General features: G+C 32.6%; 1 protein-coding gene across 3 annotated transcripts in view; it reads right to left on the bottom strand.

Annotated features, from left to right (window-relative positions):
* Positions 1 to 15,223, bottom strand: part of LOC100774887 (CUB and sushi domain-containing protein 3) — a 1,055,385-nt gene that overhangs the window by 648,035 nt on the left and 392,127 nt on the right. For 2 of the 3 annotated variants that reach the window (XM_027431430.2, XM_027431431.2), the window contains one exon: positions 2,630 to 2,707. The exons of the other annotated variant lie outside the window; for it this stretch is intronic. In XM_027431430.2, coding sequence (XP_027287231.1) covers positions 2,630 to 2,707 — 78 coding nt within the window. The remainder of the gene's footprint in view (positions 1 to 2,629; positions 2,708 to 15,223) is intronic. 3 annotated transcript variants of the gene reach the window in all.

Genomic DNA, 15,223 nt, shown 5'->3' with positions numbered 1-15,223 from the left:
GAATCATTCTAGCAGAGCACAGTAGGGGCAGCTGGGGAGTAAATGATTCATGAATGAGTGAGAACATGGATTTGATACAAGAAATAAAAACATGATTAACTGGAAGTTTCAGTTTCTTTATAATTCTATATTATATACCATAGGACCCTACTACACAGTCAGTAAGTCACCAAGTTGAGCAGTTTGAAAATATAACAATTTGTAAATACTTTTGTTCCATTTTTTTCACTTTTCTTAGAAAACCTACGAGGTTTGAGCTCAGATTGTCAATCTTTTCTTTCCAGGGAAAAGGATGGATGGGCCAATTAAAGAAGAGTAATCTTTGACTGAGCTTTAGGGGTGGACTTTGCCAAAAAGAATCTTGGAGCGTGATGGACACTGAACAACTTTAGGTCAGTTAAATATGCAGGGAAGGCAAGTCTTACTAGCAATCGAGCGTTTTGTATCAGCCATGCTGACACTCGGTGCTACCCAGGCAACAGATTTTGTTCAACCTCAAGAAACAGAGTTTTGAGTTTCATCTTTAGTTAAAGGTTGGACATCCAAGAATAACAGAGGAGGTTTCATATTATTTTGGGTTGTAGTAGATACATAATAACAACTGATGAATTTAAATGTTATTAAAATCAGGCAATAGTGATTAAAATCAAAGTGCTATGCTTTGTTAAAGTAAACAATGAGAATAGTTTTCAGACAAATTGCTCAATACTGGATAAACAAGTTGTAGTAAAATGAAATTTAAGCAATGTTGCATTGCTATTTAGCGTCCATGAAAAAAATTTCACATATTACTTGTTTTTTTTAATCTATGCAGGTATTATTCATACTAAAAAACTTAGTATTTTATAAAGGCTGTTTTAAATTTATGATGCAAATTATTTACACTTTTTTCTTTGTGTTACTTTCTTCCTTCTGATTTTAAATTTAAATCCTGATGGTGCTTTCTTCTTCTTCAGGTAAGAGAAACATTGAAATTCTCCGTTATGTTTGTATCTATGGCTCATTAAAATGATATAATATTTATTTCACTAATCTGTTTCACCAACAAAACTAGACAATTCCATATGACAGATAATATCTAGATATTTCATATCAATAAACTGAAATATCCAGAATAAGTGGAAGCTTGAAGCATGGCATATATGGAGTGACATTTGTATAGACAAAATGAGAAAATGGTGAGTGAGTCCTAGGTTTGTTATTCTACTTAAAATTCCAAATTAAGTAAGCAGAGAACCACAGTCTTAAAGAATAACTATAGTAGGGCTCATGTTTAGTTATGAGAACATGTATATTCTTGTCATGTAGCTGTGATAAAATCTGATATGCTTGAATTATCAAATCTTTTGGGTTTTTTGCAGCTCATAGTACACTTGTATTTTTTGGGAATATGAATTTTCTTTCAAACTAAACAGTTTATGTATAAAATATAATTCAGCATTATGTTTTGAAAATTGGTTATTTTTTAACAAACATGCTTTTATCCTCAAATATTTAAAGAAATATTAATTGAAAGCTGAGTATTTTGAAAATATCCCCAATGTGGCTTCCAAATTCAGAGGACTTCAGTTGTGTATTCCCAAATGTAACTGATAAGATGTAAAAAATACCTTAAAGTTTATCTAATAAATTAATGACATAAAGGATACACAATAGTATCACATTAGTTGACACAACAATTCAACTTGTAGTTTAATATTTATATATAACAGTGAAAATAGAAGTAAACAGCTTCTGTAAAACAGTAATAAATGAATTTTGATTTATTAAGGAATAGTAGCAAAGCTGTTTAGTTAACTTTTTTGGATTTGAATATAACTTAATTAAAATGTGTTTTGCTCAAGAATAAGTAATAGTACTATGCATATTACAATAGCTACTCTCAACTCTCCACACTCCTTTAGAGTTCTGATGTTGGTATTATATACAGGCTTGCTCCAAAGTCCAGATATATACTAACAAGGTAGGACATTCTACCAATTGCTATTCCATGTTATGAGAAGTGTGCGTGGCTCTGTAGAAACTATTCCTGTAAAGTTTCATGTTTAAGACAGCATAGACGTTTTATCTGTGACTTACTTTGATATAAATACAGGGCATCAGCTGACAAAGCCCATCTGAGTAAGAGAAATTGTTTATTTTACACCATTTAAGAACATTTTCAAATTAGGAAGTAATTATGAATGAATTTATTTAGAAAGCATTATGAGGTTTGTATTTGAATAAATTATCAAATAATAATAATTTCAATAAAATTCCTGTTAGAATGTTCCTTAAACTGCGTCAGTGATAACTGAGCTATGTTCAAACAAGTATTGCTAAAAGATTCCAGCAACATAAGGAACTATTTACATGTGTCCTCACATTTGAAGAATAAAAATTGTTGTTATCTCCACATGAGATCACAGTATCTTTTTACATATCAATGACTTTTAGCAAAAAGTATGAGTTTGGCAAATTACCATAGTATATATTTAAATATAACAAAATATTGCATAACCATCATGCATGTTATATAAATATTAATGCAGTTATTTGGTAAATACACAGACACTTAGATAAAACACACACAGACACCACAGACTTCACTCTTGCACTAGATAAAGTAACAAAAAGGAGTTGCACTCACAGAGAGAAAACTTGTTGCTGTTGTCTTTCCCTGGAAACAACTTAAATCCTCTAGATTTAAAATCTATGGCCTTTTTCACTAGTTAAGAAAACAAACAAAAACATGTATCAGGAAATACAGTTTTGAAAATGAAATTCAAGTTAACAAATTTGGTTAGCATGGAATCATGTAAGTTAAAAAAAATAATACGGCCCTCTTAAGCTTGACTGATGACACTCAGAGAAAAATGAGAAATAAAAATTCACTAACAGCATTAAACATTGTAGAATTCCAAACACTATATAGAGTGAAAACTGATACAAACATATATGTTTCTTTGTAACTGTTTAAGTTCTAGAGTAAATTTCTGACTGTCCACTCTAAACCACTTGATTTCATTAAATATTATTGGATAAATTATACTTGTAAACAAATGGTGCTTGGGGTATTAAAAGAATGGAAATAGTATTATGATCTTTAGTATTTTTTAAATCGAAGTTCCAAGAACTCTTAGAATTATTAGGAAAATAATATAACTGGAAGAATTATTTAATATTTCTGCCAATAATTTTCACAAATTATCATTTCTAATTACACTATGATTGATGCTAGACCAAACTGCCCCAAACGTATAAAAAAATGTACAGATATTTGATATCTTTTGATTCAGTGACTTGAAGCCATTCAGCTGGTGCTGATCATAAAGGGTGGAATTTTCTCATTGTAATGGTATCCGATTATTCATACTAAAAAGATGTAGCTGCATATTAATACAAAAATAAATTAATTTGGTTCTCCACTTGAGATGTTCTAAAACCTAGAACTGTCTTAAAATCTAAAGCAATTTGAATGAAGATAAAGTTTTATCTTCCAGTTGAATTATTTTTACATTATTTTGAATTTTCCGTATGTGTATGCATGTGTGCACATGCCTGTTTGTGTATGCACATATGCTATAGCATGAGTATGGAAAAAGCAAGCAATTTCCTGTATTTGATCTTTTTTTTTTCTCAGAACCAAACTAAAGACTTCGAGTTATGTGGTTAGGACCTCTACTCACTAGCCATTTCACAATCAATAAAAGCTGTTTCTACATTATATAATAAAATAGTAGCTATGGGTTTTTTAAGAGAAACTACTGGTATTCAAAAGTCCACTAATTTAGACATTGTGTGCCTTGTATCTCTGGTTTATCTTGAATTTCTAATCTGTACATCTACATCTCATGTATTGAGAGGTAACAGCCATGAGCCACCCTGTTGGGCCTTTACTTAATTTCTGACCAACTCCAAGGCACACAATTATCCATAGAAATGTAACCTCACTAGATGAAAATCTTAGGTTAACTTGATCTAATCATAAATTTAAATATCATTTATATTCTCAAAATATCATGCAGCGTGAATAAGAATTTGTAAGGATAATCTAATTTATCCAATTATAGTGTAGAAGTTTTCCTACTCCATATTACTGTGTTAAAAATTGGAGGGTAATAGCTTTAAATGTGAAGTACTTCCTTTTTGTTTTTCTCCAATTATTTATCAAAAATCCAAAATGTTTTAAATTGAAGTTATGGCCAAACAGCTCATAATTTTTATTGGTTATAAAACATTTTTAGGAGACTTATTTTCTCTTGAATACTGTTAGTTGTAGGAGGGCAAACACAGTACCAGGCCATTTACTAGAAACTATCATTCTACAATTGCATAATGAAATAGCAATATACAATAATGCAGCTAATGCGTGGTAAAACAGGATTTATGTGACATGATTATAAGTATTTGCTATGCAGTTTTGGATGAAGTAGGCTCCTTTTGTATAATTTTCCTCTGAGGTAGGAAGCTAGGCATGAGAAACATCTCAGAGTTGCTATGGTTCCAAGTCTTCAATAGTGACCCTTATTTATAGAAAATAATGACAGCTACAGCTCAAGTGAGGCTTTTGTTTGGTTCCCTTTGTCCACTATACATATCCCGTGGTGATGTAAATAAAGTTTAACTCTACTGACATATTCAACTCCTCTAAACTTATTCCCTCCACTGTGAAATTTCCTTCTGTCTTAAATACTTAACAAATTCTGGGCTTCCCCCTTCCAAGCACAAATTACAAATGGAACCCCATTTCGCTGTAAAATACAATTGGTTTTTAAGTATTACAAATGAACTTGAATATGATATTTATCAAACCTAAATTCTAAAAATAACCCTAAGTGATACGATGGTATATGCAAAGAAACAGAATTGCTGGATATTCTGCAGGTGGAATCATTAAACTTATCACTTTTTAATTGTATTTGTAGTTTAGGAGAAATATGTGTATATATGTGTATGTATAAAAAGATGTGAACGTATGAAATACTTTAATTGAATATCAGTTGAAGACTCTTATTTGAGATGTTTTTAGATTGAAACCACACAATCACATACACTGACACATTGTCTGTATGTTCAGTGTCTGTGTTTGTGTCTGTATTTATGAGCTAAAATTTCCTTCTTTGTTTTGGTGAGAAACCAATTTGGTTCTTTTATTTTTAATAGAAAAATACTGCATGATATATTACATTGGGTTTTTCTGTCCTATCTTCCATGTTAATTAGTGTTCTGATATTCTTAAAAATCAATTTGGACTCTAAAGTCTTTTAAAAATCAGTGAAATTGTTATTTACTGGATACTATTTAATATTATTATAATTTTGTGTTAAACAACTGAAAAAGCTTATTTGAGATGTTTTAAAATGAAGGTCTTATAGAAAATAAATATATGTGCACACATATAATTAAGAACTTGTTTTGAACCAGCTATTAGTAAAAGGGTGTGTGTGTGTGTGTGTGTGTGTGTGTGTGTGTGTGTGTGTGTGTAATATATGGTATATGGCTTAGTAAAAGGGTGTGTGTGTGTGTGTGTGTGTGTGTGTGTGTGTGTGTGTGTGTGTAATATATGGTATATGGCTTTATTGTCTATGTTAGGTCATCACTGCCAGTCAAAACAGATGGTGTGTTATAAACAGGACAGGAAGACAGGGTAGTAAGGGAGACAATTTGGCAGTGGTCTTTATGATAGAAGAAACAAAACTTCAGCTGTAAATTTTGAAAACATAATGTTTAAGTGACATTTCTATTACAGTACTTACACAATATAACGGAAAAAAAAACTCCTAGTCACACAACTGTCACATACAGGGTCAGGTGGAGTATGGAGGAAGAATTGGAGTTGGTATGTAAAATGAAAAAAAAATAAATAAAGAAATCTCCTGACTTCAAGTGCCTAGGTTGAAATATCTGGTCTATACATTACACAACTGCAAAGGGGCACATCTAATATGTGAAGCATTTTTGTTGGCATGTATACTTAGCAATACATTGCAATTTACATGACAATGTTTTTGAAATGGAGAAATTAAAAGTTTAGTGTTGGTGAGATAAATAGTTTTATTGAAAATAATTGACCTGGATTTTCACAGGGTCATAGAAATATATCACGTGATATAGTCAAGAATATCAGAAATGACTAAAATTTTAATTATGTTATGAGGTAGTATATTAAGAATGTTATTGATTCCTAATCCCCAATGTTATAGTACTTATTACAAGTGTTGTTATAGTACTTATATCAAGTGTTTCATTAGTCATAGAAACCACGCTATGAATTTAATTCAGGCACAAAAACATCAGCTAATAATTCTTCTTAAAAGGAAACCGATAATAAATAAGTAATGTGTATTTTATGCATCGTTGCTTCATTTGTACTTTAACTTTTTTACATGAATAATATGGACTTTCTCATTTTTGTACTTTTAGATATAGTATTTAGTCATATAATTATGACTAAATTTTGAATTAATTATAAGCTTACCTTTCACTTTGTAGTCAACAAATGATCTATATTGACACTTTATTCACTTTTAATTCATTGAAACATTCATAATTTAAGTGCTTGACTACAAGATAGGGAATATCTTAAAATTGACAGTGAATTGATTCACAAGGGTGCTAAATAAAGTCTTAAGTTAGGAGGCAAAATTGTTGAAAGAGATTAGGGGTAGAATTGAAGGAGGGGGAGTTATAAGTTTGGGTTTGATGAAAACACATTGTATGCATGTAATTTTCAGTTTAAAAACCTTGCACAATGTAAAGTGTGGAGGTCTAAATACACAAACAACAGCTGCTGACATCCCACATACCCTGTTAAGTACCAAACATGGATTCTGCCAACTTCCCACGAAAATTATTTTTAAAAGACTATTGTCTTTTTAATACACACAATATTATTTTGTTTTGTAGATTAAACAATTCTCTACCTAAAAGTGTTATAAATTGTCTTCCTTAAAAAAGAAAAGAAATTGGTTTCTGATGAAGTTTTTTTTATTTTAAAAGGTAGTGAGTTATAAATATTTTTGGTACTTCCCTCACTGGACTGGGAATGAGAAGCCTGCACTCAAATTCCATCAACATACAACTCATTGCTTAATGTTTCTATTGCTAACTGTTTGGAAACAGAATTCAGTAATGTGGCAAATCTAATGTTATCAGAATTCTCATTTCTTTCCTAGAAGTTAAAACTTCTATGGGATTTAAAATATTCAGCTGTAAAAAGACACCAGGTTTTGGTAATTTGCTATGACTCCCTGTTTTCAGATCTACTCATATTAAAGTTTTACTTGCTTTTCTAGATCTACTATTGGTTGAACCAAGGAAGATTTGGGAACAGATTCAGTAAGGGGCTCTATCGGAGTAGTTCTTCAATATACTCTTTAGAAAAGGAGATGAAATAATGTCCAAAACATCTCTGTTTCTACCACCCTTTATGGTTCAGCACTGGATTAGCAATACAAAAGGTGTTGGAATAATATTTTCTTCTTTAGCATATTTTTAATGTGCTAAGAAAAACAGCAGTAATTAGTTTCTGGAATGTGTAGAAAAAACTTATTAGAAAATTCAGCAATCTTGTAAAGACTCATGCTTGAAATATTACCACACCGCATTTCAAAATGTGCAAAAATAACTAATGTGGTACATGTTTATCGGCACTGTATGATATGAAATATGTTCAGAAGTGCAGAGAATATTTGATGTGTCTTACATGTCAGAGAGACTCAAGACGCTTAATGGGCGTTGTTGGAAACCACTAAAGTTGTATGATACGGCTCAAACATGCCAAGACGTTCCTCAGATTTGAAAATCCCCTTTGTGCTGCCATTCAAGCTTAAGGCTCCTACATGGAATGTTAGTTTCTGCAATTCTTTTATTTCCAATTTCTTTAAAATCTTTCATTCCCAGGCAAATCCTACTTTTGATATATCAGATTGTCTCATTGATTTTTGAGTTACACCCTTTACACTAAAATGACCTGGTATATAATCTATCACCTATTTGGAGGGATTTATCATGAAAAAACCACTATTATACCAAGTCAGAGACCCCCGACACCATTCACAATAAGAGGAAGCATGCATTTATGGAGATGTCCTGTGCTTATCATCACATTCAGTTATACAAAGAAATGAAGCAACTACTTAGCATACTTGGAGCTACCCTCATGGCAGGTCTTTAAGACCCTGCAGCTCTATCCAGGCATCCTCTTCACTATTCCTATGAGTCTTATCAGGGGTCATCCATGTGAATCCTGGGAGTTTCCCTGGCATTAGGTTTTACCCTAACCCCAAATGGCCCCCTCTATCAAGATGTCTCGTTCCCCCCCCAACTCTGTCCGACCTCTTTCTGACCGAAGGAGGAGGGGATGGGGGCTGGAATGGATGGGAGGGGTGGGAAGAGGGAACGGAAGAGATGAGGGAATGGAAACTGGTATGTGAACTAAATGAAAAAATAATAATAAAATAGAGAAACCTTTTACATTAGAATGCAAGAAAATAAAATTTAAAAAAGAACCAGAACCTAAATGCTGCATTATAAAACGAGATTGGAACAGTTTAAGCGCTTCAGAATAATTAGTGAGTAGAAGGTTCTCATTTTCACAACCGAAAAGTATGTTGAGCTTTAGAAAGAAGTATCTTATTTTACTAAATATAGAAAAAACAAATCTGGTTACATTTTACAGGCCTTGTACATAGAACTAAATGTGTTACTTTTTGTTGAGAAGACAGAATGCAGTTTAAGTAAATGGCTGAAAAGTTGCAGGATTAATTATGGGAAAATACTCTTAAGTCTGCCTGTGACCTTCCTTTCTCCCTAAAAATGGAGTCAATTCTAGAATCCCTAACACTTGCCTAGATAACAGCAGATGTGTTCTCAATGCTTGGTGTAGCAGGTCTTACAGCTACGGTGTGCTGTAAAATGTCAGAATTATATGTAAAATGTGGTATTTCATATTCTCCTTAAGGATACTTATAGTTGGTATAATAAAGTCACCATATGGGATATTACCATTGCTAGAGCTTACCGATACTTGTTACACTCTAGAAATGTTTCAACCTTTTCATTTAATTAACTTTTCAATCCTTAATTTCTAGGAGCTTCAAATGAAGTAATATTTAACTGTGTTTTATGATTTAATATTATAATTTTATCTAATACATTTTAAGCTCTCTTGTTTAGTATGTTTTCTCAAACAGAAGGTGATTATTCTGCTTAAAGTTTAACAAAATTCGCTGGGATTTTACAAGGGCACAGCATGAAATGGTAACATTAGTATTTTCTTACTCAAGGTAATTTAATATTCCCTTACCTATTTTTCTGTACTGTATAACAAGGGTACATATGTCCCCTATAGTGTTTATAAAGATGAAAAAACAATTATTTGAAGAATAGTGACCACACTGAACACTCTTTGACATCAGACATTGGAGGTTATTCTACCACCGTGAAGAATTCTAATTTTAAGAAAGAGCCGAAAAGCCGACCACATTAACAAACTGAACCATTGCTTCATCATTGCGATCAAGCTTCTTCTCATTCTGAAGACATAGTCTACATATGCAACAAAAGCCATGTTCTGTTCATAGACCTATGGATGTGCTTTGATGGTTTCATTTAATACTGAATATGTAGCTGTTTGCTCGTCCACTTGAGGAGCAAGGCACAGATTTAAATCACATAAATGTTCTATTTGCAGCCCTGTCATAACTGGACCTGTTATTTCTCTCCTTTATCTCTGCCAAGGTTAATTTGAACTGGCTATATTCTTACTATGCTAGCTGTGTCACAGCTCAAACTAAAGAGCAGACCCTCAAGTTATCCTACAGATCTCTGAAAATGCAAAGCAATAATTTAACAAGACCCCCAGGTGCTCACTATGAATAGCTACTGTGTTGCAATAAGGAACTTGATCAACAGATTCCCTCAACACCTGAGCAATGGGATGGGAGGGTGGGTGGCGAGAGGACAGAAAGCAAGGCCAGTATTTTCATTTGTTTGGGCTCAACAGCATGCCATTGGTTAGAGTTGGCTGAGCTGGGTATGTGAAGGTCACTTGTTATTTCAGCCAGCCTGTGATATGGCACTCTGTTTAAATTACATTAGCTCCATCCTTTAAATGGGAATCATCCCTGCTTTGTTTCTGCTCTTCTAGGTGACAGCGCTGGTGTAAACACTTAAGAAACTGTTACACTGATACATCTAAGGATATTTACTATACAGGTACTAATCTTAAGTTTGTACTTTTTTTGGCTTCCTGATAAATCTGGATGAGTACTGAGTACAAGATAATAAATGAATATATATATATATATATATATATATATATATATATATATATCTGTACTAAACATGTATAAACTTACTCATGATCACTGGGATCTTTCAAAGGATATCACCCAAAAGAAATGAGTGACTATTCATCATACTACCATTGGTGGATTACTAGTTTCTTAGGAAATGCCTTGGAAGATCCAGACCACACAACTGCACACTTTTATAGCAATCTCACTGTCAAGAAGAATAGAAAATTCACAAGGATAGATCCAATTAAATGACAATTGAATGGTTTTGCCACATTGAAATTAGAGAGACCAAACTAAGGGCAAAACTCTTGAAAACTATAATCTAGCAAATGTTGGAGATTTAATAATGTTATAAACTACTTTGGTATACATACACACCCATATGTATGTATCAATATGTCCAGCTAAATATCTTTGCTACTAATACATTTTATCAGCACTCAATTGAGTTATGTGTTATTTTAAAGGCAATTAACAACTAAAAGAAAATCCCTGTGCTACTTTTTTCTTAATAAGTTCACCCTTAACTTTCCTTCAAAAATAAAAAGGTTTTTATACTACTGGAGAACATTTTCTTCATATAAAGAAACAAGAAGGTGGCGGTGCCTTTTTAAAATTGAACAAACATGAAAGTACATACTGATTATTATTTCCTATATATGGATGGTGCCAATGACACCATCATTTAGATACAAAGTAACAACATTCTATGTCGTCAGACAACAGTTTGAATTATGATGAAATTATTATGTCCTACCAATATTTCCCAGTTTTTTGAATTATTATTTCTTGTTACTTGATGATATAGATTTTAAAAAATCATAATGTCTGTTTTTAAACTACATTTTATAGGAGAGTGCCTTAGAGAGTTCAAATAATTTAATATCTACCAAACAAACACATTAGCTACTTTGTTATAGTACAAAACATAATCTCCTGTGTTGCCTCATAATATGTAAATTTCTTTTAAAAAAAATACCATGTAGCAAAAAGGTAACTGTTACATGACATTATACAAGTTATCGGTTCTTTTTCAGAAAACTGCTCTTGGCCTCATCCCTTCCTTTGTGGAAAAGTTCAGAGAAACTGATAAAACTTTTTGCTTGCATTATTATGAAGCTATCCAACAAGGAAAAGCACTAACCTCACTAAGGAACTGAATTAAACAATACTGGAAATTTCTGGTCCTTAAAAAGTGTTCTCGATATTATGAACAAATAGTATATGAAGAACATTTTGTGGAAAGGTCAAGCTTCTTCATTAAAAGCAATACCCGGTGATTCAGGATACAAATGATGTAATCGGTAAGGAATGAACACCCTAGGCAACGCGGAACCAAACACAGCACCACACTGCTCTGCTCTGCTCAAGAGTGTAAAAAAGGGACAGTGTGACTCTTCACTCTGCTCACAGCAGGACCGCCATATGCTCTGAAAACTCCGTGCAAGAATGGCAGCTTGTTGCACACATGGGCAAAAATGCCTAGAAATAAGTCCGAAGAAGATAAAAATGTATTTCACACAGGACTCCTTGCCTCTACTTTAAAAGGCAGTGACGTTCATTTGGGAGCAGTTTCAAGCACCAGTAGAAATTTTACTCGATTCATGTAATTTTAGCATGAAATTTAAAAAAAAAGGGGGGGCATATTCTTGTTGACCACCTCTCTCACAGGTAAAGTATGGTAAATGGGAAGAAGTAACACAAAATATTTTCATTACTTATCTTAAAGTTAGCTTCTTCATGTTATTGTTTGAGATTTAATTTTTCTAGGTTTTGAGACAAAGAATCAATAGTTCTCCCTGTTTGCTGCCAAGTAACTACATAAGTCTCAACTGTTCCGCCTGTCTCAACCTCCCTCGTGCAGGGACGACAGTCATGCACAACCATTCTTATGAACCCGTATTTCTATGATGAGCAAATGTTACTATCTTCTATTTTTTGCCCATTGTATACAAAGCAACAAATTGTATGCTAATATAAAAAGTAATATATTTGGCTATGTTGAGGTGTTTAAAAATATGAAAAATACAATCAGTCAAGCAAGAGCATTTTCTTTTGAGACAATGGAGTTATTTGGATAACGTAGTCTGACTTAAAGATCTTCTCCAGGATATATAAGAAGGCTGGTCCATCTAAAATGTTAAAAATCCACATAACACAAATACGTGATTTGAGTTTTAAGTAACACTGAATAATAATATGAAAATTAATAATCAGATTATTTACTTAAAAATAAAATTACTTTCACTAATGTCCTAAGCACCACTGACAACCTTAATGTATTATGTAATAACTTTAAAAAATGTACATAAATCTATTGCCAATAAATCCTAACATTTTCTCTTATTTCAACAAAAAAGTAATTTTCTAAGCAAAATTTTAAAACGCTAGAAATATAAGAATATATTTGATGTTATGAATGATATTGCTTTGATAATATCAATAACATGAAGCAAGAATAATGGAACAAAGATGGGGATGATATATAATTGATAATTTTGTGTTTAAATAAGACTTCAGGATGCTTCTGAACATAGATTTTTGAGTACTACAAGAAAAAACTGAACACAATTTTCCATATGAAAATGGATGCAGAAAAAAGTCAAGAGAAAAAAGAGGAAAAACAAAAAAAGATAAAAAGTTGTAGGTAAGGCCATCCAAATAGTGACAATTTTCTATTTGTCTCAGTTATTTTCTGTTCTAATATCAAATAATTGTATCCAAAATTAACAAATAGAATTATATTACATAAATTATATATAAGCTGAATATTTTTGTTACATAATCTCCCCTCTGTCATTCTTTATGCTTTCCAAATTGTTTTAAAAACAATGTTATTTACTTTCACAAGATATGAGCTGGGAACTCAAGCAAGTGAAAGCAATTTGACTACTAAACAATATTAGTTTGATAACAATTATTTTCTCTCTTGTCACTATATTTTACTGTGGTCTATAAGTTGGCCTTACAAGATTTTACAACAGTTTAAAGAGAGAGCAAGACATTCCCATTTGTTTTAGTTTAATAACACATTAAAATAATGTCTCTTGGTGGAGAATTTAGGGTAAAACTCAAACCCATGCACTAGAACTTAACTGCATTAATATCATTATTTATCAATTTCCAAACTGATTTTCCTATAATAGAATGAGTAGAAAGAATAGTATTGGTATATGTTGCTGTCTCCACATAATAATCATATTCCTATTAAATATCCCCCTTATAACTTTAAAACTTTGAAATTATAGGAACAGATACCTCTGCAATACTACCAGGTCACCATTTCCCTTGAACACAACAGTTGGATGGTTAAATTTTGAGAGCCCTAGCCTAATATGTAGATGCCAACTCACTATTAACTGTTAGTTGGTGGTTTGTAGTTCTTTAACATTGTTTTAAAATTCATTAAAATTTTCTTATCCACGCGCACGTGTGTGTGTGTGTGTGTGTGTGTGTGTGTGTGTGTGTGTGTGTGTGTGTGTGTATGAGTGTGCCCTGGTGAACATTTTTATGTCAGGTGAAAAACTATCAGAAACTATCTATCTACTTCCACCACGTGTTTTCTAGTGATTAAACCCAGGACTGAAAGCCTTTTACCCACTCTGCTGTCTCAGCACACTCTATCTGCATGTTTTATTTCTCATATTGTAAATTAAGCATGTGAGTCAGAAGAGTCTTCCTCATGTAATTTGTTTCTTAACTGTTTATTCCAACTCTAAGACACATTACACAGGGGACATCACACAGAACAGATCGTACTCATCAGCATCTAAATGTCTTAACAGCTTGTGGCTGCTTCTTCTCTTATAATTGACAAACACTATTTATGTACCATTATATTGATGCAACTAATTCCATGAAAATGCAGATGATGTCTGACATCCATATGACATCATCCCACAATTGGCAAGAGTTAAAATTTGCAATAAGGGATTACTAACTGCTTCCTGGATGGATATTGCTCAGTATCCCATCAAAGCACAGTGAGAGAATTTATAGGGTAAATTTTTTCAGTGTGATGATGCCAAAGACAGTTAAGCCAGATCAAACCTGAACGATATGCTGTGTAACATGCAAAAACTTTACACAACATATAAAAATGCTACTGACTCCTGAAAATATTCAAAGTATATTTACAGGAGACCTATAATTTAATGACATGCATGTATTTAGCATCAAAGAACTGACACATTTGATGATCTGTCAAAATAGTATCTGAAACAAAGCTTCATATGAAATAGAACCCTTTATATTTATAAATAGAACCTGTATTTATAAAGACACTGTGTTTAACAGCCTGGGCTCACATAGACTGAAATAGCAAGCACTGGCCCTGCTTGGGTCTGTACCAGGTTCTCTGCTGTATGTTATAGCTGTTGGGTTGGTGTTCCTGTGGGGCTCAAAGGTGGGAGCTGTGAGTCTCTGTCCCTTTTGCCTGCTCTTGAGACTCTCTTCCTTCTATTGGGTTGCCTTGTCCATTTCGATATGAGGGCTGTTATCTTGTCTTACTGTATGCTGTTTTGCCCTGTCTGTCTGTCTCTTGGAAGTCTTCTCTTTTCTGAAGAGGAAACAGGGTATGTGTACAACTGAGAGAGAGCTAGGAGTGGAGGGAGGGGAAACTGCTTGGGATGATTTGTATGAGAGAAGAATCTATTTTCAATAATTAAAAAAAAAGCCTGTTGCTTAAATACTGTATTTGAACCTTATTTATGTTTGTAGAGCTTACTTGAAAAGTGCTAAAAGTTAAAATTCCTGCTTTTGCTTTTGATGAAATTGCTGACCTTCATGAACTATGATGCTTAAATAGGCATTATTAAAACTAAAAATAGAAGTTCTAATTCTTATTTAGGGAGTGATATGTAAACTGTATTTTCTCTTAAAATTTTGCTTTAAGTTGGAAAGTCTACATCATATTCCTCCTCACTAATACACAATAATAT

This window comes from Cricetulus griseus, chromosome 10, assembly GCF_003668045.3.
Source record: "Cricetulus griseus strain 17A/GY chromosome 10, alternate assembly CriGri-PICRH-1.0, whole genome shotgun sequence".
NCBI lineage: Eukaryota > Metazoa > Chordata > Mammalia > Rodentia > Cricetidae > Cricetulus > Cricetulus griseus.
The sequence above is the reverse complement of the archived record's forward strand: the minus strand, read 5'-3'. Positions and strand labels throughout refer to the sequence as shown.